This window comes from Eulemur rufifrons, chromosome 28 (genome assembly GCF_041146395.1).
Source record: "Eulemur rufifrons isolate Redbay chromosome 28, OSU_ERuf_1, whole genome shotgun sequence".
Classification (NCBI taxonomy): domain Eukaryota; kingdom Metazoa; phylum Chordata; class Mammalia; order Primates; family Lemuridae; genus Eulemur; species Eulemur rufifrons.
This window is the reverse complement of record NC_091010.1, coordinates 40953297-40975440: the sequence shown is the minus strand read 5'-3', so window position 1 is coordinate 40975440 and position 22144 is coordinate 40953297. Positions and strand designations below refer to the sequence as shown.

Below are 22144 nucleotides of genomic sequence, written 5' to 3'. Positions count from 1 at the left end.
ACTAACAGAATTTACTTAGAAAACCAAAAGCTCTCATGGGAAAGGTAACTAAAAGGCCAACTAGGCAAACTCCAAATTCAATGTAAAATCCTTGGGGTAATGTGCAGAAAATGACACTATTTCCTTAGAAAGTCCTGCTTGTAAGGCTGGCCCCCTTGCCTCAAGTCTAGGAACTTGGATTTTGGGAGTCTTTCCATCAGTCCCTGATTAATAAGGATGGTTTACTGCGCCTAAACTCTCGTGTAAACAATATGATTTATGCTGAGACCTGCTTTCTTTTTGGGAATATAACAGCCCTTAAAATTTGAATTTCTATTAGACAGTAGAGTAGGCATATGGTATACTAGGAAGACACTCCTCTAAACAGAATAAAGAAATCTGATAAATGTAATTATCCCTATCTCTTGCCCCCAAATCTGCAATCAGATTACTATCCAAAGTGTTTCTTTTTAAACGTCTTATCTATCTATCTATAATTGTCATTCTTCAATTTTATGATGTGAAAGTCCATTATTTTGTTTAGTTTAATGATATAAGGATACATACATATCTGGATATATACATCAGATATGCTATTATATAACATTTTCCATACTAATCTATGTGAAATTTAAAATCTCTATTCATTAGTTAATCGCAATGAAATTTAGGCCAGAGTAACTACCATGAACTAGAACAATTAGTAAAGTCTAGATTTTATAGTAAGATCTTCATTTTTAAGACTAGCTAGAAATGGCATTTGTAGTAACATTTTAGTGCTTTAAATTGGTTCTTTTAACCTTTTCAAATCTTAGAATTTTTAAATTAAAAAAATTTTAATTTAAAAATTCTATTTTTACCAGCCTGAGCAAGAGTGAGACCCTGCCTCTACTAAAAATAGAAAGAAATTATTAGCTGGACAACTAAAATATACACAAAAAAAATTAGCTGGGCATGGTGGCACATGCCTGTAGTCCCAGCTACTTGGGAGGCAGAAGGATCAGTTGAGCCCAGGAGTTTGAGGTTGCTGTGAGCTAGGCTCACGCCATGGCACTCCAGCCCAAGCAAGAGTGAGACTCTGTCTCAAAAAAAAAAATTACTTTTAAAAGCTACACCAAGAGGGTGACATCAGCAAAATGGCAATGTAGACAACTCCAAGTAAAATAAACTCAAAGAGACCCACAGTGACACACATTATAATCAAACTACTGAACAATAAAGAGAATCTTGAAAGTGGCAAGAGAGAAGTAATTGGTCTTGTAAAAGGGGTTCTCAATATGACTAACACCTGATTTCTCATCAGAAACCATGGAAGACATGATCAAGAAAGTGAAGGGACAACCTACAGAATGGGAGAAAATATTTGCAAATCATACATCTGATAAGGGTTTATTTATTTTTTAATGAGACAGAGTCTCGCTCTGTTGCCTGGGCTAGAGTGCCATGACATCAAGCTCACAGCAACCTCAAACTCCTGACCATGAGCCATCCTCCCGCCTCAGCCTCCCAGAGTGCTAGGACTATAGGCGTGAGCAACCGCGCTTAGCCTGATAAGGGTTTAATATTCAGAATATAAAGAACTTCTCAAACTCCACAAAAAGACAAGTAATCCAACCAAAAATAAGCAAAAGGGCTGGGAATAGTGGCTTATATGTATAATCCTAGCACTTTGGGAGGCTGACACAGGAGGTTTGCTTGAGGCCAAGAGTTAGAGACAAGCCTGAGCAATATAGCGAGACCCCAACTTGAAATAAAAAAAGGCAAAGGACTTGATTAGGCATTTTTCCAAAGATATGCAAATGTCCAAAAATGCCCAATAAGCACATGAAAAGATGCGCAACATCATTAGTCATTAGGGAATAGCAAATCAAATCCACAATGAGTTATCACTTCACACCTAGTAGGTTGGCAATAATTAAAAAAAAAAAAAAGGGAAATATGTGTTGGCAAGGATGTGGTGAAACTGGAACCCTGGTGGGAATGTAATGTAGCCACTATGGAAAATAGTTTGGCAGTTCCTGAAAAAGTTAAACGTAGAACTGCCATATGACCTAGCTGTTCCACTACTTAGTTTATATTCTAAAGAAATAAAAAGAGGGACTCAAATAGATATTTTTAAGCCAATGTTCACTACAGCATTATTCATAACAGCAAAAAGGTAGAAACAACTCAAGTCTTGACTGACACATGAATGGATAAATGAAATGTGGTATATCCATACAATGGACTATTATTAAGCCATAAAAAGCAATGAAGTACTGATATATGCTGCAACATGGATGAACTTTGGAAAAATTATGCTAAGTGAAATAAGCCAGTTACAAAAGGACAAATACTTTGATTCTACTTATATGAAATATTTAGAAGACAAAAATTCATAGAAAGTAGACATTACCAGGGACTAGGGGAAGGGAGAATGGAGAGTTATTGTTTGATGAGTACAAAGTTTCTGTTTGAGTGATGCAAATATTTTGGAAAGAGTGGTGATGTTTGTATGACATTATAAATGTAATTAATGCCACAGATTTGTACACTTGAAAATAATTGACATGGCATATTTTGTGCTATATATATTTTACCACAATTTTTTAAAAAGCTGTATCAAAATTTTAACAAACCAAATTAAAAAAGAAATGGTAAACACATCAGTAATCTTTGGGAAAAGCAAATTAATTAACCGAGTGTTACATATCAGGAGTGTGCAACACACATCTAACACTTAAAAAAATACATACCTGTTTCAAAGCTGAGAGTTTTGGGGCATGTTGAATATCATGAAGAGAAGAATTCTGAACTGCCAGTTTTTCAGTAGTGCTCTTGAACTCTGGATGTTGAGGTGTTAAGACTAATGCTGGATGGTTGCACAATTTACGTAAGTACTGTAATGCCTTTAAGAGAGGGAAAAAAAGTGTACACGAGTCCATTTCACGTACCACAAATGTTTATGTCTCTGTGTCTTTTCCTATGCTATTCTGTTTAGAATGTCTTTCTCCCTGTTCTCACTTGGCAAACTTCTACTCATTCTTCAAGAACCAGTTCAAATGTCTCCTCTATGATTTCTGTGCAATTTGTATGTATTTCTATAAGGACATTTACAACTTGTATAAATTGTACTGTTTATGCCTGTGTCCCCCACTAGACAATGAGCTTCTTATGACAAAATGAGTGCCTCATTTATCATCTCCTTTAAAACCCTTTCCCACTCAAAGTGACTGATAATGCAGACAGATGCTTCTGGAACTAGGCATCATTTCTGAAAGGAAAGATTGCTCAAACTTCAGGGAGTATAAAAATTTCTTGAGGACCTTATCAACCTGCAAATCTCTCCCTCCTACACAGTATTCTGATTCAGCAGATCTGGAGGGGGGAAGGAAGAGGAATTGGGTGATTGTCTCAAGTGGTTGTGTTTGAGAAATAGAATCCTACATGGTCTCTTCTTTTCTCTGATTCAACCACACTCTCTTCTGCCTCTTACTTGGCTTATGATTTGTGCCTCACCCCTGGCACACAGTTTTTGTATCAGCAAGCTCCACTGACAAGGCCCAAGACATTGTTGAGCACTATAATCAAAATTGTGGGGGAAAAATCCTGGGAGAGGTGTAAGTCTTCACAACCATCTTTGCCTCTTCTATCTTTAAAAATGCTACAGTATTTAATCTACTGGTGGGAGGTTTTCTACAGTGGAATATTTCAAGAGGTTAAGAAAAAGTAAGTTAACACTTGCCAACTCTTTTTCATTTGCTATTCTCTTAAGCACATGAGGCATGATCTGTCTTGGGACTTCTGTACTTTGGGTATCCTCTGCCTGGAATCATTTCCCCCTACATACCTGCATGCCTCAATCTTCCTTTAGGTCTTTGCTCAAATGTCATCTTCTCAGTGAAGTGGTCCTCATCCCCTCTATTAAGAAACCACGACCTACCCCAGACTCCCATATTCTATAACTCCATTTTCTGCTTTATTTTTTCTTACATAATGTGGATTTTACTTATTTATTTATTTTTCATCTCTACCATGGAAGGAATCTGTTTTATCTACTACTTTAAGTAACCTCAGAAGTTAGAAAAATTACTGCCATGTGTTAAGTGTTCCAATATTTTCTGAATGAAAAAGCAAAAGATTCTGTATTCTAAAAACCTTCTTTTCATGTAATATACAAACATATACATTACATTTTGAACAAGTACTTACCAATTAATATTAGATATTTTAACTTTTCAAGAATGAATATATACATGATATTGAAAAAAATTTAAATAAACCCATATTTCAATGTTCCATATAGTAACTGTCTCACTGAAAAATATTCTTCAGCATTTAAAAAGTAGACTGTAATCTATACCTGGAATACATGGCCTGTAGCTTTAAGCTTTGGTTTTTCAGTTTCTTCAGAAAGTGCAGCTGAAGAAACTGTTTCATCAACATCACACTTGGCACGAGACTTAGCAAAATCTTCATAGAGCTGAACCTGTAAAATCATCCCCATAAAAGTTATATTTATTTTCAATTGTTCAAAACACATAACTATCAAAGGCCAATAAGAGCAGAAATTTAATCAGCCCTCATTAATAAAAAAAATTATAATTCACTACCAATACAGATTATCCACTCCATCTTGATAAATTCCTTTAAAATTATATTTACAAAACAAGTATAAACACATTAAGTTTGGCTCCTAAAATATTAAAAATACTAATCAGTCTTAGACTCAATTTTTCCACTGTTTAGGAAAATAAACATATTACCAATAAAGGAGAACCTGAACCTTTACAAGTAAATGAAGAAAATCTTCCTTAAATGAAGTGATATGGTCAAGACCCTGTTAAGTACCAAATTTTAAAAGAATGTTACTGCTAGCCTAAAAGGGGAAATGCATACCAAGTTTAAAGTAGTACTTTGGGGTCTGGGTTCCTGCCTTGTACTTGCTAAAATAATGTGAAAGGGAAGAAAATCTAGAGCACCAAAGAACAGAAATCGGAAAATAAAAAACCTGTGAATGCTAACAAAGCCAAAACATCACTTCCCTTTGGTGCTCCCTTCCTCCAGATTACTTAAATGTGTTTTATGCCTATGTTATAGCACCACCACCAGTATAGCATCGCAGATGTTTTTCGTGTGCCATTTTTTCTTTATTGTACCTAATTTTAAAAGTTTTTATCTCATTACTCCTAAGATATTCAAGAAATATTAATTCAATTTCTGCAAATGGAGGAATGGGAGAACAAGAGATGAGGTAGATAGTATAGAAGAATCACAGAACTCACAGCCTCCAGACTACTATCTGGCCCAATAAATCCAAGTTGAAAAGATCAACAAATCAATACTGACTAACAGGTTAACTACCTATTCACTGGAGGGTGTGGGGGAAAGTAAGTTTCTGTGTATATCTATAATCTTTTATTCATTTGACCATACTTAATCAGCTCCTAATATTAAAATAGATTGACACAAACAAACTTAAAGCATAAAATAAACATCCAAACAGAAAATTCTGCTTTTGAAGCTATGTCTTACTAAGACAAGGGAGTTTCCACTTAGAAAAGTACAAGGAAAGACTTCACAATAAATTTCTTGGATAATGATCTCTATGTACAAAATCAGAACTGTGCAGAAGGCAAAATTTATTGTGGACATTTATGGGAAATGCCATAATACTTCAAAGAGGATGAAGTCCCACTGACCAAGGTTTGAAATTCACCCCTGATAATACAGTCCTGCACTGCATAAGGATATTTTGGTTAATGAAAGAGCACGTATATGACAGTAGTCCCATAAGATTATAAAGCCACATTTTTACCATACCTTTTATATGTTTAGATATACAAACACCACTGTGTTATAATTGCCTACAGTATTCAATAGAGTAACATGCTATACAGGGTTATAGCCTAGGAACTATAGGCTATATCATATAGCCTAGGTATGGAGTAGGCTATACCATCTAGGCCTGTGTAAATACACTCCACAATGTTCACACAATGACAAAATCACCTAATGATGCGTTTCATCCTCATTGCTAAGTGATGCATGACTGTCTATTAGCTCTACGACCATGGGCAAGCTACTTAACTTTTCTAAGCATCACTTTCTTAATTTGCAAAAATGGGGATTAACACTACCTATAATGCTGTTGTAAGAATATGACAACATTCGGGCTGGGTGCGGTGGCTCACGCCTGTAATCCTAGCACTCTGGGAGGCCGAGGCGGGTGGATTGTTTGAGCTCAGGAGTTCGAGACCACCCTGAGCAAGAGCGAGACCCCATCTCTTCCAAAAAAATAGAAATTATCTGGACAACTAAAAATATATAGAAAAAATTAGCCGGGCATGGTGGCGCATGCCTGTAATCCCAGCTACTCAGGAGGCTAAGGCAGAAGGATTGCTTGAGCCCAGGAGTTTGAGGTTGCTGTGAGCTAGGCTGATGCCACAGCACTCTAGCCCAGGCAACAGAGTGAGACTCTGTCTCAAAAAAATAAAAAATAAATAAAAAATTAAAAAAAATTTAAAAAATAAAAAAGAATATGACAACTTTCAGAGGCAGATCTTTGGCCTTCATAAACATTTACTTATTTCCTCATCAATTTAACTTTGTGACCTTTCAAATTAACTACAATAAACATATAAGAAAACAGGCTGGGCGCAGTGGCTCACGCCTATAATCCTAGCACTCTGGGAGGCTGAGGTGGGAGAATTGCTTGAGGCCAGGAGTTCAAGACCAGCCTGAGCAACAGCAAGACCCCATCTCTACAAAAAATATTAATAGAAATATTAGCCAGGCATGCTGGCACATGCTTGTAGTCCCAGCTACTAGGGAGGCTGAGGCAGGAGAATCGCTTGAGCCCAGGAGTTTGAGGTTGCAGTGAGCTATGATGACACCACTGCACTTTACCCAGGGCAACAAAGCAAGACTGTCTTCCCTCTCCCCACCCCCCAAAAAACTCCATCACCAAAAACAAAACCCCCCCCCAAAACATTCTGCTAATAAACATATCACCAAAACCCACAGACACCACACTCCTAACCTGGAGAGGACTAAGAGTGCAATAATAGTCTTGAATAATTTTAGGTGGAAGATCCTGCAAAACATCTTCTTTCATTCTTCTCAAAAGAAATGGCAGGACTTGGCGGTGCAGGGCATCCATAGCAAGAACACCTGTTAATAGTAAGAGAAAATGGCTTGAAAAAGTTAGGGATAAATTAAATTCACTTACACATGGTTTACAATTACCTCTTTCATACCTGCTTCTTGTTCTCGACTGGAACTTCGAGCATCCCTACTTGCTAATATAGGTTTACCATATCGAGCAGCAAACTGGCGTTCAGTACCCAAAAATCCTGGCATGAGGAAATCAAATAATGACCACAGCTCCAAAACGTTGTTCTGAATATAAAAAAGAAACACCAATTATCTTTACTGGGATTATTTCCTTACACTTAAAGAAATGGAATATTAATGTAAGCCTACTATGATAATACAGATGAAGATAATCACTACATTTTTAGGTATATGGTGCAAGTCTTTAATGGGTAAAATTAAGATCAGTATCCTTGGAGAAAATATTCAGTCCTATTTGGGGGAAATCCTCAAGTCTCCATCACCCAAATAAATCTTGGTCTACAGTGTTAATACCCTATTGTTGGCATATATGAAGTAGTAAACAGAAGAGAAGAAAGATAAGTAAGTTTCTGATTCTTTTAATTTATCTTTGACACTCAAATTAATGGCAAGATTTAAGGAATCTGGCCACTATCACCACTTCACCAACAACAAAAAACCTCGAAGAGTTTGGCTATAAGTTAAGTCCACCCAGTATTTATGGGTCACAAGGCAAAGGCACAGATTCTTTCCCATTCTATAGCTAAAGTTTAATGGAAAAAAAGAAAAAGATGTCAGCACCTTTTCATTTTGGATAACCTTTCCCAATAGGTGTAGATCCTAAGGTATGCTTCTTCTCCCCTCCCCTTCCAGAAGCCCTCCTCACCCTGGCTCTAGCTCAGCAACTGGGCTGTCCTCCCATTCAGACACTCTTCTAATCTTACTCAGCCTCTGCCCCCTGACACTGGGCCCCCATGGCATTGCAGTATAAAAAGCCACCTTATGGCTTCATAGCCATATTATTCAGGTGGGGGGAAAAGGAGTGCCTTTATGTACACAATAACCAAAAAACTTCTTTTGACGTCTGAACAAATTAAAAGCAATAACCTATTTTAAATTACTGTGACGTTTCCATATAACTTTAAACTGAAGCACAATAAATCTTGATAATTCAAGTCTAAATAGTCTTCTTCCCTTCTAAAAATACTTTTTTAAAATTTTTCATAAATTTAGAAAAGCCTGTAATTAAGTTTATCTCTTGTGGTTATTAAAATCCACAGAGCTCACTTAATGGACAAAACACTAACCCTTATAATAATCAGTCCATCACCAAAATTAAATTTAAAAGAAAAAGTAATAAGTACATAAATAAAGAACCATCAATTTTTTAGAGTTGGAAGGAATCTTGGTGGTCACTTGGCATTTATTCCTCCATTAACTGAAGAATGATTGAGGGGAGCATCTTCCTACCAGAGTTTGCTATCCAAGTTAGATGTGAAAATTTGCAAATAATTCCTCTGGATGACAACAAAATCTCTCAAAAGTATCTGAAGACCTCTACATACCCATATCCTTCTTTTTCTAAGATAAACTTCTATAATCGTGTCCCTTCAACTTCCTCCTGATATCAGGTATTCACATATCTACTATATGATGATTTATCTCTGACTCTCGCTTTTCAATGTTAAATTAGATTGTGGTATATCAATACAAAAGGAGAATGACCAGTGTGGAGTAGAGTCTGACTTACATCTTTCATACTTTAGACACAAGACTTCTATTTACATAGCCTAAAATTATATTTTAAATATGACTTCTCAATTTTTTTAATTTTATTTTTTATTAGACACAGGGTCTCGCTATGTTGCTCAGGCTGGAGTGCAGTGGCTGTTCACAGGTATGACCACAGCATACCATAACCTTGAACTCCTGGGCTCAGTGATCCTTCTTTTTCAGCCTCCCAAGTAGCTGGGACTATAGGCATAAGCCACCGCACCCAGCTAATTATGACTTTTAAAACCTGGTCTGTTCAGATACTGCTATATACCAAATGAACCATTAAACAAGCAACGTGATTACTGGAAAATTATCTCTATAAACTAAAGAAAACTCTACTTCACTGCCAAATGCCAAACCTACTCTCTACCTGGCAAATATATAAAAAAAAAAAAGAATAGTAAATAATTACCTGGATTGGTGTTCCAGAAAGAATAATCCTATAATTAGCAGTCAGCTGTTTTACTGCTTTTGACAATTTTGTTTTTCCATTTTTGATGACATGGCCTTCATCAAGAATACAGTAGTTAAATTTAATATTTCTAAGGGAAATAAATAAAAAATTTTAGTATCTTTTACTATATATCAGAATTATATGAAGAATCTTTAAAGTAGGAAGATATATATTAAGGGACTTCAAATTTAAGTTTTTCTAAAGAAAAAAATTTTAATTCTTACCTAAAGAAATCTATGTCATTCCTCACAACATCATATGAAGCCACTATCAGATTGTGCCTTTTTACTTGGTGCTGTAACCTTTATTTTAAAAGAAATAAAATTGGAAACAGGGACTCTGAAACGTTTTTAACACAATTTTAAAGGTGAAACTACAGCTACCATCATATGAGGTGCTTTCAATCCACCTACTAAGCCCAGCATTCCCTTCTGCTTATTCTATGTGCATGACCCTTCTACCTGAAAGGCCACTCTTCTCATGATTTGGCCATGTTGCCTTACTCAGTCTGATCAGAAAAGAGATTTGCACAAGACTGAAAATATGGTGGACATTTTAACTCTATTTGCCAACATCCTTCCCTTGGGGGCACTATTCCTTTACCCCTCCATGTTGTTTAAGGGAGCGTGGGGGTGGGGTGAACTATCAATCATATGTCCCCACAGTCATCAGAGATGAAGCATTTGAACCAGATTGAGCTATTCACAATATCTTATCCCCTGATCACAAAGACTGGTTTAGGGGCATGACCCAAACGAGGCCAGCCAGTTATCTTCAATACTGATATATTAGGATGGGAGAGGGAAGATCTGTTTACTATAGCTGCCAAGCTAGGAGAATATAGGCCTGGAACTACCCATGGTCATCTTATTTACCAACTGTAGATGAAGTTCAGTAGAGACCTATACAACAAGTTATGTATGGGGAGGAAGACTGAATGTGTATGAAGCAAGAATCCATGCCTGAAATTCTCAAGCAAGTGTATAATGAATTTCCTGTTTGCTTAAGCTAGTTTGAGTTGAATTTTTATCACTTACAAATGAATGAATTCTAACTAAGAGGCACTTCGGTAAACTGCTCAAGAGTACAAGCTTTTGCTGGGTATGGTAGCTTGCACCTGTAATCCCAGCTACTTAGGAGGCTCGCTTGAGGACAGTAATTTGAGACCAATTTAAGCAACATAGCAAGACCCCATCTCTAAAAAAATATAATAAAAAATTAGCTGGGCATGGTGGTATGTATTTATAGCCCCAGCTACTTGGGAGACTAAGGCAAGAGGATCACTGAGACCAGGAATCCAAGGCTGCAGTGAGCTATGACTGCATTGCTGCACTTCCGCCTGGGTGACAGAGTGAGACTCCCTATCTTTAAAAAAAAAAAAAAAAAAGAGTAAGCTTTTGAGCTACCTGTGTTCAAATCCTCACTCTGCCCACTTAGTTGGCTGAGTGACCTTGGACCCAGGCCCCATGCTTTAGACTGCTTATCTCAAAATTGGAATAACAATACTCATACCTCATAAGGTGACTGAGAATACGCAATTTTACAATAATGTAAAGCTGCTTAGAATAGCAAGCACCTAGCCAGTAAGTGCTAATATTAAAACTAAAAATTTTAATAACATTATTTAATAATAGCTAATATTATATTTGTATTAATACAGATGTACAGCAAATCTATGGACTAACCTATGCAGTAACCTATGCCTATCCAATCTTTGAAAAATAAACTAAAGTTAATGAGCTTCTGCTCTTCAAAATCTATAGTTAGGAATATAAGAAATATACTAGTTAACAGGAAGGAGGTAAAGCCAAAAGAACTCCAGTGCTGCCATGACAGCAGGGCAGCTACAACAGCCACTGTGGACCAAAAGTACTTTTGGGGACAGGGAAGGAAGATAAGGGAGCAGAGCAAAGGGAAATGCCTTTTTTTTTTTTTTTTTGAGACAAGGGGTAGGGGGCTCACTATGTTGTCTAGGCTGGACTCAAACTCCTGGGCTCAAACAATCCTCCTGCCTCAGCCTCCTGAGTAGCTGGTACTGTAGGCACATGCCACTGTGCAGGGCTCAAAAGAAAAACTCTTAGGGAAGTGGGCAGAGAATAAGAATACAACAGAAGCACCAAGGAGATGCTATAGTCACAGGCTCCCAAAAGGAGCATACAGAATGGCTTTGGTTCCTGATAATTCCCCAGCTCCAACACTCTAAGCCCAACTGACTGTACAATTGCTAAAGTCCCTGACATTTGATAAGCCTCACTGATTATATCTTACCAAAGTATACTCACTTTTCTTAAATAAGTTGAATAAGTTCCTGTGTCTTACAACCAAAACGGCTAATTAGAATTCATTTTTAATAAATTTTATTCTTCCAAACTACTTAAGACAAAAGATTAAACATTTTTGTTGTTCTTACCTTATTCTTTCAGTGGGAGGCCCAGTATAGTGCAATGGATTGAGATATTCTCTGGAGCAAAATTTACCTACTTCATCCACCCAATGACCTGTTAATGTTGGTGGACAAACCACCAAAGAAGGAAGTGGCATACATTCTGCCAATTTTGATCTTGCATATTCTTGGGCCCTTTATAACAGCAAAACACAATAAATTAAACAGCTTGTTTACATTTCTCAGAACCTGGAAACCTTATTTTAAAATAACATTTTAAATTACCTGTGGCAATGATCTCCTGCTAGGATGCAGATGGACTGTAAAGTTTTCCCTAAACCCATGTCATCACACAGAATTCCATGAAGTTTATACTTATTAAGAAATGCTAACCAGTTCACACCATCCTGTGAAGTTGGGGAGAAAGAGAAAAATTATACACATGAACAGATCACAAAAATTTTTTTCTTACAAAAAACATGTTTGGCTGGGTAATCCTAGCACTCTGGGAGGTCGAGGCGGGAGGATTGCTCGAGGTCAGAAGTTTGAGACTAGCCTGAGCAAGACCGAGACCCTGTCTCTACTAAAAATACAAAGAAATTATAGGGACAACTAAAAATATAGAGAAAAAATTAGCCGGGCATGGTGGCACATGCCTGTAGTCCCAGCTACTCTGGAGGCTGAGGCAGTAGGATTGCTTGAGCCCAGGAGTTTGAGACTGCTGTGAACTAGGCTGATGCCACAGCACTCTTGCCTGGGCAACAGAGCGAGACTCTGTCTCAAAAAACAAACAAACAAAAAAAACACACATGTTTACATAGACCAAAAATCTTTATATAGGCAAAAAAGAAATAAATAGGTATAAGAGACTAAACACAAGGTTTTACTAAATCTTTTTTTTTTTTTTTTTTTTTACAAGATGGAGTCTCCCTGTTGCCCAGGCTGGAGTGCAGTGGTGAAATCATAGCTCACTGCAGCCTCAAACTCCTGGGCTCATGAAATCCTCTCACCTCAGCTTTCCTAGTAGCTGAGACTACAGGCACATGCCACCATGCTGCAAGGCTAATTTTTAATTTTTTTTGTAGAGACTGGGATCCTACTGTATTGCCCAGGCTAGTCTCGAATTCCTGGCCTCAAGAGATCCTCTTGCCTTGGCCTGGCATAGTGCTGGAATTTCAGGTGTGAGCCACCACGCCCAGCCCTAAATCAATTTTAAAAATTCTTCAAGGTTCATCTGAAAGGAGAAATCACTATTCATATTTATAAGCTGAGCATAAAACTTACCTGCTGATATTTTCTGAGTTCAGCATTGATTGGTACTGGAATTTTATAATTTTCCAACTTCTTCCCATCTAACAATTGCTCCAAAAAGTGTCGCTCCTTTGCTTTCAATTGGATTAATTCTTCTGACATATTTGGGGGATCTGGAATGCCTGCCTAAAATGATTTAAAGGTGTGTTAAAACTACTCGCAATTTTTTCATCCTCAGATGTATCAAATGATTTCAAGTCTTATCAAAACAAAAATACACAGAAAAAAGAAATCCAAAAAATTGTATACTTTTAGAGACTTGAAGACAAACAAATTTAAAGAATTTGAGAAGTATTGAAAGTGACACAGTTAGACTAGTAAGTAAATACATTTGAGATAGTTTAAAGACCATAAGCTACAACTTAATGTTTCCACATCATACATTATTTGATAAAGAGGCAAATAAAGTTGTATAGTTTATTTTAAATTAAATGCTGTTACTAGTGCTTCCCAATTTTAGTGTTCTGATACAGAAAGGTATTGGTTCTCAAAATGTGGTCTGCAAGGCCCCTGTGGATCCCCAAGACCTTTTCAGTTATTTCATACATAGTAAAAGGAAAACATTATTTGCTTTTTTCACTGTGGTGACATCTGCACTAATGGTGCAAAAGTTATGGTGAGGAAGACTTCTTGTGCCTCAGAAAGAAGGCAATGGCACCAAAATGCACTAGTAGCCATTGTATTCCTCACAGCCATGCATTTTTTTCAAACAGCCAGTTTTACTTAAGAATGTCCTTGATAAAGCAGTAAAAATGATTAATTTTATTAAATCTCAATCCTTGAGTGCACATCTTTGTACATATAAAGCACTTCTGCTGTTTGTCAAAGTACAATATATTGAGGAAAAGCACTTATAAGATTATTTAAAATGTGAGCTGAACTGGCCATTTAAAAAAAAAAAAAAACTAAAGTCTTCAATACTCCAAAAATTTCCTTGACAAACTCTGTAGTGTTCACATATCCATCCTGAATGTATCTAACTTTATGTCTCTTCATTGCCTGATTTATCATATTCTTAAAAGATTTATGATTACTAAACTAGGAAACATCAGATGATACTTGTCCTCTTTAGACAAATTTTGCCCAGGAGACAGAAAGTACATTAACACAGCTACTTTTTCTGGAATAACATTTTATTTGGAAGGACTGGAAAACTACGGTTATTCTGACTTTGGTATTTGGCTGAAATTTTTTCAAAAATAACCCTGTCATTTCAAGGAAAACAACTGACATCACTTGTTGTCAGTGATAAAATTCAAGTTTTTAAGAGAAATTAACAGCTTCCCAATTAAAAGAACTTTTGCTGGTGATATTAACAAACATTTTTAAAAATATGTAATGAAATGTGTCAACCTGTGGAAGATTTATGTAACTCAGTGAACCAATATTTTCCAAATGACCCATGTATAATGTTATAAAACATAAGTAAAAGATCCATTTAAAATTATAAGACAAACCTATGAATTTTAAGAGTATGGAAGAGAGAGAGAGAAAGAGAGTAAGAAACCTTCATTGACAGGATTTTAGATTCTACATTGCACATAACATTTAATAAACTCTATTTTCAAGTTTTGGTATGCTATCAGATAAAATACTATCCATAATTATTTGAGAAGGCTGTCAAAATACTGCTCCCTTTTCTAACTACCTAATCTCTGTGAGGCTGGATTTTTTTCATATACTCAACCAAAACATATTACAACAGACTAAATGCTCAAGCAAATATGAGAATACAGCTATCTACCATTAAATCAGACCTAAGAGATTTGCAAAAATATAAAACAATGCCACTCTTCTCGCTAACTTATTATTTTAGAAAATAGTTATTTTATTTAAAAAATTAATTAGATACCATGTAATGGGCTTGTTATTTAAATGAATTCTTTAAAAATTTTTTGGTTTCAATTTCTATAACAGAAAATATCATAAAAAAAAGCTCTTTGGTGTCTTCAATTTTTAAGAGTGTAAAGAGGTCCTGACATTAACAACAGTCTACCTGAAAAAAGAAATCAAGAAAACAAACCCATTTACAACAGCATCAAAAAAGAAGCAACAACTTAGGAATAAATTTAACTAAAGAGGTGAAAGATCTATACACTGAAAACTATAAAACATTAGTGAAAGAAACTGGAGATACAAATAGATGGAAATAAGTATGGAAAATAAATGTTCATGGATTAGAAAAATTAGTATTATTAAAAACGTCCATACTGCCCAAGACAATCTACAGATTTAATGTAATCCCTATCAAAATTCCAGTAGCATTTTTCACAGAAATAGAAAAAACACCCCAAATAGCCAAAGCAATATTAAGGAAAAAGAACAAAGCTGGAGGGACCACACTACCTGATTTCAAAATATACTACAAAACTATAGTAATCAAAACAGCGTGATAGTGGCATAAAAACAGACATAGACCAATAGAACAGAACAGAGAGCTAAGAAATAAATCCACACGTTTATAGTTAATTGATCTTTGACAAAGTTACCAAAAGCAAACAAGGAAAAGACAGTCTCTCCAATAGATGGTGCTGGGAAAACTGGATATCCACACACAGAAAAATGAAAATGGACCCTTATCTTATACCATATACAAAAATCAGGTTACAATGAATCAAAGACTTAAACATATGGACTGAAACTATAAAAATACTTGAAGAAAACACAGGCAAAAGGCTTCTTGATATTTATCTGGGCAATTATTTTGGGGGGGATATGACCCCAAAAGCACAAGAAACAAAACTGAAGCAAAAATTAAGCATCCCAAATCTGAAAATTTGCAACTTTCTGACTGCTGACATGACGCTCAAATGAAATGCTCATTCCAGCATTTCAGATTTTGGATTTTCAAGTTAAGGATACTTAACTGGTAAGTATAATTCAAATATTCCAAAATCCAAAACACTTCCTCTGGTCCCAAGTATTTCAGATAAGAGATACTCAACTTATGTAGACAAATGAGATTGCATCAAACTACAAAGATTTTGCACAGCAAAGAAAACAGTCAACAAAGTGAAGACATAACCTACAGAATGGGAAAAATTATTTGCGAACCATAAATCTGGTAAGGGGTTAATATGTAAAATTTATAAGGAACTCAAACAGCTCAACAGAAAGAAAACAACCAGATTAAAAAATGGGCAAAGGACCTGGATAGATATTTCTCAAAAGAAGACATATAAATGCCCAATAGGTATTGTGTTTTATATATATATGTGTGTGTGTGTGTGTGTGTGTGTGTGTGTATACACACACAGTGGAATACTATTCAGCCTTTAAAAAGAAGGAAATCCTGTCATTTTTGACAACATGGATGAACTTGGATGACATTATGCTAAGGAAAACAAGCTAGGCATAGAAAGACAAATACTCCATGATCTCACTTACATATGGAATCTAAAAAAGTTGAACTCATAGAAGCAAAGAGTAGAATGATGGTTGCCAGTGGTGGGAGAGGGTGGAGGGAGATGTTGTTTAAAGGGTACAAAGTTTCTGTCAGACAGGATGAGTAAATTTTGTAATCTATTATACAGCATGGTGACTATAGTTAATAATAATGTATTATATAGTTGGAAATTGCTAAGAAATCTTACATGTTCTCACCATAAAAAATGCTAACTATGTGAGGAAACAGATATGTTAATTGGTTTGATTTAACCATTTCACAATGTATACATATATCAAATCATGTTATATATCATTAAAATAAAAAAATGAAACTTTTTTAAAAAAAAGGCCCTGAAACCAAAAAGTTTAAGAACTACTTCCCTATGGTGTCTAAGTTAAGAAATTTAAAACTCTGGAAACAGAATTTCAATTAAATTTAATTAAAATATATATATAGTCCATGTAACACCAGAAACAGTATTAGAAATGAGGTATGTACACTTAGTTTTAAAAATGACTACCTATTTTCAGAAGGTTTTGGAATTAACAACTTTATTAAGATAAAAATTAACATTTAGCACATCTAACACCATCAAAATAATAGTAACCATCAAAATAAAGTCTTTCTGTACAATTCTTTTATAAAGAATAACAGTATCATCTTTTTTTTTTTTTTTTTTTTTGAGACACAGTCTCACTATCGCCCTGGCTAAAGTAAAGTGACATCAACACAGCTCACCGCAACCTCAAACTCTTGGGCTCCGATCCTCTTGCTTCAGCCTCCCAAAAAGCTTGGGCTACAGGCATGTGCCACCACACCTGGCTAATTTATTTTCTATTTTTTTGTAGAGACAGGGTCTCATTTTTGCTCAGGCTGGTCTCGGAGCCCTGAGCTCAAGCAATCCTCCCACCTCGGCCTCCCAGAGTGCTAGGACTACAGGCAAAATCTTCATATATTTATCTTCAGGCAATTTTTAAGAAATAACAAGACATATGGCTATATAACTAGATCCATTCCCTAATAATGAAACCCTAAACCCAAGAGTCATAAATATTGTTCATACCAGGAAGCCCTTTTTGAGTGTCTTCATTGCTGATTCCCATAAAATTCAGCAAGAGTTACTAATAGTGCAGGAAATTAGAGCTTATATCAAAATCCCTTGGCTGATATTCCCTGATTCCTTGATAGTATATATTTCAGAAAAGTACATGATTTTTCCTATGAAGACTTAACAGAGAACATCAAGAGAAAGAGGAACAGGAATGAACTTACATGACTTTCTGGTTTCTATTGCTATGTCTTCAAATTCACTAATATTTTCTTCCATAGTAGTTTAACCTGCTATTAATTAAATCCAGTATTTTTAATTTTTTTCATTTCTATAAGTTCAACTTGGATCATTCTTATATCCTCCATTTTGTTCATCACACTCATGCTTTCCTCTATTTTCTTGAACATATGGAGTATGTTTTAATGTCCTTGTCTACTAATTCTATTATCTGGGTCATTTCAGGGTCTAATTCCATTGACTGATTTTTCTTCTGGTTTTTGGGCATATTTTCATGCCCGGGAATTTTTTAGTGGATGTCAAACATCATAAGTTTTATGTTGTTAGGTACTGTATTTTTTTTAAAAAAATATATATTACTTTATATATTTTGGGCCTTTTTTTCTGGGAAGTAAAGTTAGTTGAAATTAATTAGATCCTTTTAAGGGTTCTTTTCCAGTTTGTCAAGGTGGGTCCAAATCAGCCTTTTGTCAAGGGATAATTTGGCTCCATTACTGAAGTAATATGCTTCTAAGGAAAATACTTGATACTCTATATAGGTAGAGAAAATCTTGCTACTCTGCTTGGTGGTAGTACAAACTATTCCTGATCCTGTGTGAGCTCTGGAAATTGCTCCACCTATTCCATTCCAGTGATTCTTGAGCTCTGGAAATTGCTCCACCTATTCCATTCCAGTGATTCTTTCCCCAGTCTCAAAAGTTTTTTCATACATATGTGCAGATGAATACTCAGCCAAAGACTTGAGGGAACCCCTCTGTGGACCTCTGGAGCTTTCTCTCTGTGCAGTTATCTCTTCTCAGGTACTCTGTCTTGCAAATTCTAGCCATCCTGTCTTCCTCCAACTCTGACTATTCAACACAGCAAGACTACTGGGCTCTCTTCGGGTTTCCCTTGTCTATACTATGGCTTAGAAACTTGCTCCATGCAATAAGCTAAAGCACTTCATTTGTTTCTCTCCTCTCGCAGATCACTATCCAGTGTTGACTACTTTCCAATATCTGAAAACTATTGTTTGACACATTTTGTCTGGTTTTCTAGTTAATATCAGAGGATAAATCTGGTCCCTGGTTTTCCATCATGGCCAGAAGCAAAATCTGTATCATATTCTCATAATTTTCACATCTATCAATGTGAACCTTACTAATCTTTTCTCAATATCTAAAGTTCAAAATCTCTTCTCTTTGTCAATCTGTTATTAAGTACTGTTATTCTTTCTGAACAAACAAACAAACCAAAAAACCCAAAAGCTTATTGCAGCATCGTAGTTTAGACCCTTTATCACCTCACAGTGGATCTGAACTCTGTTCTGTGGCAATTTGAATCCACATTCAAACAGCTATTAAATTGATTTTCTTATAACACTGCTTTCATCATCTCCTTTGCTTAAAGAACACATAATGGCTTTCCATTGCTATTGATTTTAAAGCTAAAAAAGAACCAGGGGACTAAGTACAACCCATTTAGTTTACAGGTAGTATAAGGCCCAGGAGTTTAAGAGAATTTGATCTAGAAGCAGAGGATGGAAAAAATTCTGGAAATGACACCAAGGTCTTTTGATACAGTAGTCTATTACCTGTTTTTGTTGTGATGGTGGTGGTTTCAACATTTTTTAATGTGAAATGAAATATACATGCAGAGAAACATAGAAAAAATGAATAGTTTAATAAATTATAAAACACCTGTATAACCAGATCAAGAAAAACAGCTCTGCCATCACCCTAGAAGATCCCACATACTCCTTCCCAATCATAGCCTCCTATCCTTTCCCCAAGAGGTAATCACATGACTGATTTTTATGTTAATTTTTCTTATTTTTGTTTCTATGTTCATCACCTACTTATTCAAGTTTCTTTTGCCTGTTTTTGAACTTCATAAAAATAGAATCCTATGTTAATGATTCATTAATACTGTTGTATATATCTGTAGTTTGTCTTTGTTGCAGCATAATAATATACAATTTACATATCTACTATTTGTGAACATTTGAATGATTTCCAGTTTTATACTATTATAAATAATGCTATAATAAATATTCTTGAAAATATGTCTTGCTACATGTGTTGAGTTTCTCTGGGGTATGTATATACATAGAATGGATTTGCGAGGTTATTAGGATGGGTATCTTCAACTTTACCAGATATAGTCAAACTTTTTTTCAAAGAGGTTATCCAATTTATACTCATACTTTGCTTTTAGGAATGTAAAATGATACAGTTATTTTGGAAAATAGTTCGGTAGTTTCTTAAAAAGTTAAACAAACTTACCATATAACCTAGCAATTTCATTTCTAAGTACTTACTCAAAAGAAATAAAAACATTCATCCACACAAAGAATTACAAAATGCATGTTCACAGTAGCATTTTTCATAGTAGCTAAACTGGTAACAATCCAAATATCCATCAACTGGTGAATGAATAAACAAAATGTGGTATGTCCATACAATGGAATACTATTCAGCAATATAAAGGAAATACTTATACATGATACACATGGATGATGTGCATACTTACTATTTCTTAAATTATATAAATCCCATCAAAATATTATAAGCAGCTTGGTAGCAGGATCCTGGCTCTTCCCTTGCTTAAAGACACTTCTATTTCCTGCCATGACCACACATCATTTATGTCCCATGAATGTACTCCAAAATGCTCCAACATCAGTCTTCTAGTCTTCTTGCTTCATGCTCCCACACAGACTTTATTTGCTTTTTACAGTTTTAATTACCATCTCTAAAATTTACCTTTCATATAAACTTCAGCCCAGAAACTTTACCTAGATGCTGACAGAGAAACTTAGCAACAATTCTATTTTTAAAAGAGCATCAATGAATTATCATTCTTTCAGGAACCATAGTGTCTGATTTTTTTGTTTTACTTAAATTAAAACCCTCTTTTTTTTAAAGTACCGATTAAAGTATAAGATCTTAAAACTTATAAATATTTTTGAAATAATGCCTTTTTAAAAAAAACCTGATGTATTCTTAAAAAGGGTCACAATTATTATGGATAAAGTTACAGAAAACATTAAGTCTATAAAGCAAGTATCTTCAACTTACCTCAAGTGGCATGAGTCTAATTAGTGTTGCAAAACACTGCGTAGCCATAAATCTTACACTGTCTGTCTGATCACTCATTCTTCCCAACACGGGAACAACTAAAAGGACAATATATGGAACAATGCCAACATCTAGTTGTTCCATTACACCTGAGTAAGTGATTAAGGAAATTTCAAAATGAGATGGATGTTTTCACAAACAAATTGATACACCAAGATTGTAACTTTTAAAAAGATTCATCATTATGAGGGAATAGACTGATCTTCAAGGCCTAAGATTCAATTACAACAGCATTTGTACACTTTGTTGTTCCTCTGAAAACATTACATAACTTTCTAATGATTAAGAATATAAAATTATGTTTTTTTGTCTGAGGAAGGTTAGAGGAAGCTTTATTAATAAGATTTTATTTTTTTGGTATAAAAATTCCTACAAAGTTCTAGAATTCAAATGTCAAAATAAAAGGAATCACATTGTAAGTGAGGGAGCACAACTCAGTGTCACTCAAAAATTAATTCCAAATTTCCCACCAGGATCTTGATGATCACCAACTGGATATAGTGGGCCTAGTAAGCGCAGTTCTCCTGTAATCTTCAGCATTTTTGAACCAGAGTTTCTACTGATTTGATCTTCATCCATCTTTCTCGATCTGAGAAATATCTTTCAGATACGTCAAGTTAAAGAATGTCAGTTGCTGCCATACCCTTAGCAAAGAGCTTGACTGTATATTTCTAATTATCTAGTACATTTTGGTCATTTTCCACCCAAGTAATGAACAAACTTTGGAAACATAATGTTTATAACACAGGGACTACCTATATAGTACTTGATTGACATTAATAAAACACTGATTATAAGTCAAATAAGCGGATTGGTTAGTAGATAAATATATAGTTCATAAGGTGCATAAAACTATTTTGCCTATTAAAAAGATGTCTTAAAGTAACAGTAATTCTTCAAATTTTCCTTGTGATAATTTTCATAGTAAAATGTAAGTATATTTGTAATGTATTTGCAATAAAATATAAAAATACTCCCAAATAAGAAGAAAGTTTTCTTTTGGAACAAGTCAGGTTATTTATATGCGTAACTGACAAATCAATTTTATTTTACTCATCCTTAAGTAAACTTAATATAATTTCCTGATATTTTGTCAAAATGTAAAAGGATACAGGCAAGTGCTTCAATTGCGCCCTCTTGTTTCACATTGTCATCAATTGCTCCCAGCCATGGAAGAACCTTCTCCAAAAAAATATTCATTGTTTCCATGGTAGCTATTTTGCTCATGACGCCCACACAACGAGCAGCCATGTGCCTCACTGCAGTGCTGGGGTACTGGAGGCACATATAAAGATGAGGCAAATGCTGTACCAACTAAAACAAAAAGGTAAAGGCAATGAGAATTCTCAGA

General features: G+C 35.2%; 1 protein-coding gene across 1 annotated transcript in view; it reads right to left on the bottom strand.

Moving 5' to 3' along the window:
• Nucleotides 1-22144, bottom strand: part of BTAF1 (B-TFIID TATA-box binding protein associated factor 1) — a 72576-nt gene that overhangs the window by 5371 nt on the left and 45061 nt on the right. The window contains exons 23-33 of the mRNA XM_069460456.1: nt 21906-22107; nt 20734-20882; nt 12972-13124; nt 11973-12094; nt 11715-11882; nt 9529-9606; nt 9263-9392; nt 7218-7359; nt 7001-7131; nt 4322-4447; nt 2715-2867 (exon numbers count right to left, since the gene is read on the bottom strand). Of these exons, the coding sequence (XP_069316557.1) occupies nt 2715-2867; nt 4322-4447; nt 7001-7131; nt 7218-7359; nt 9263-9392; nt 9529-9606; nt 11715-11882; nt 11973-12094; nt 12972-13124; nt 20734-20882; nt 21906-22107 (1554 nt within the window). The remainder of the gene's footprint in view (nt 1-2714; nt 2868-4321; nt 4448-7000; nt 7132-7217; nt 7360-9262; nt 9393-9528; nt 9607-11714; nt 11883-11972; nt 12095-12971; nt 13125-20733; nt 20883-21905; nt 22108-22144) is intronic.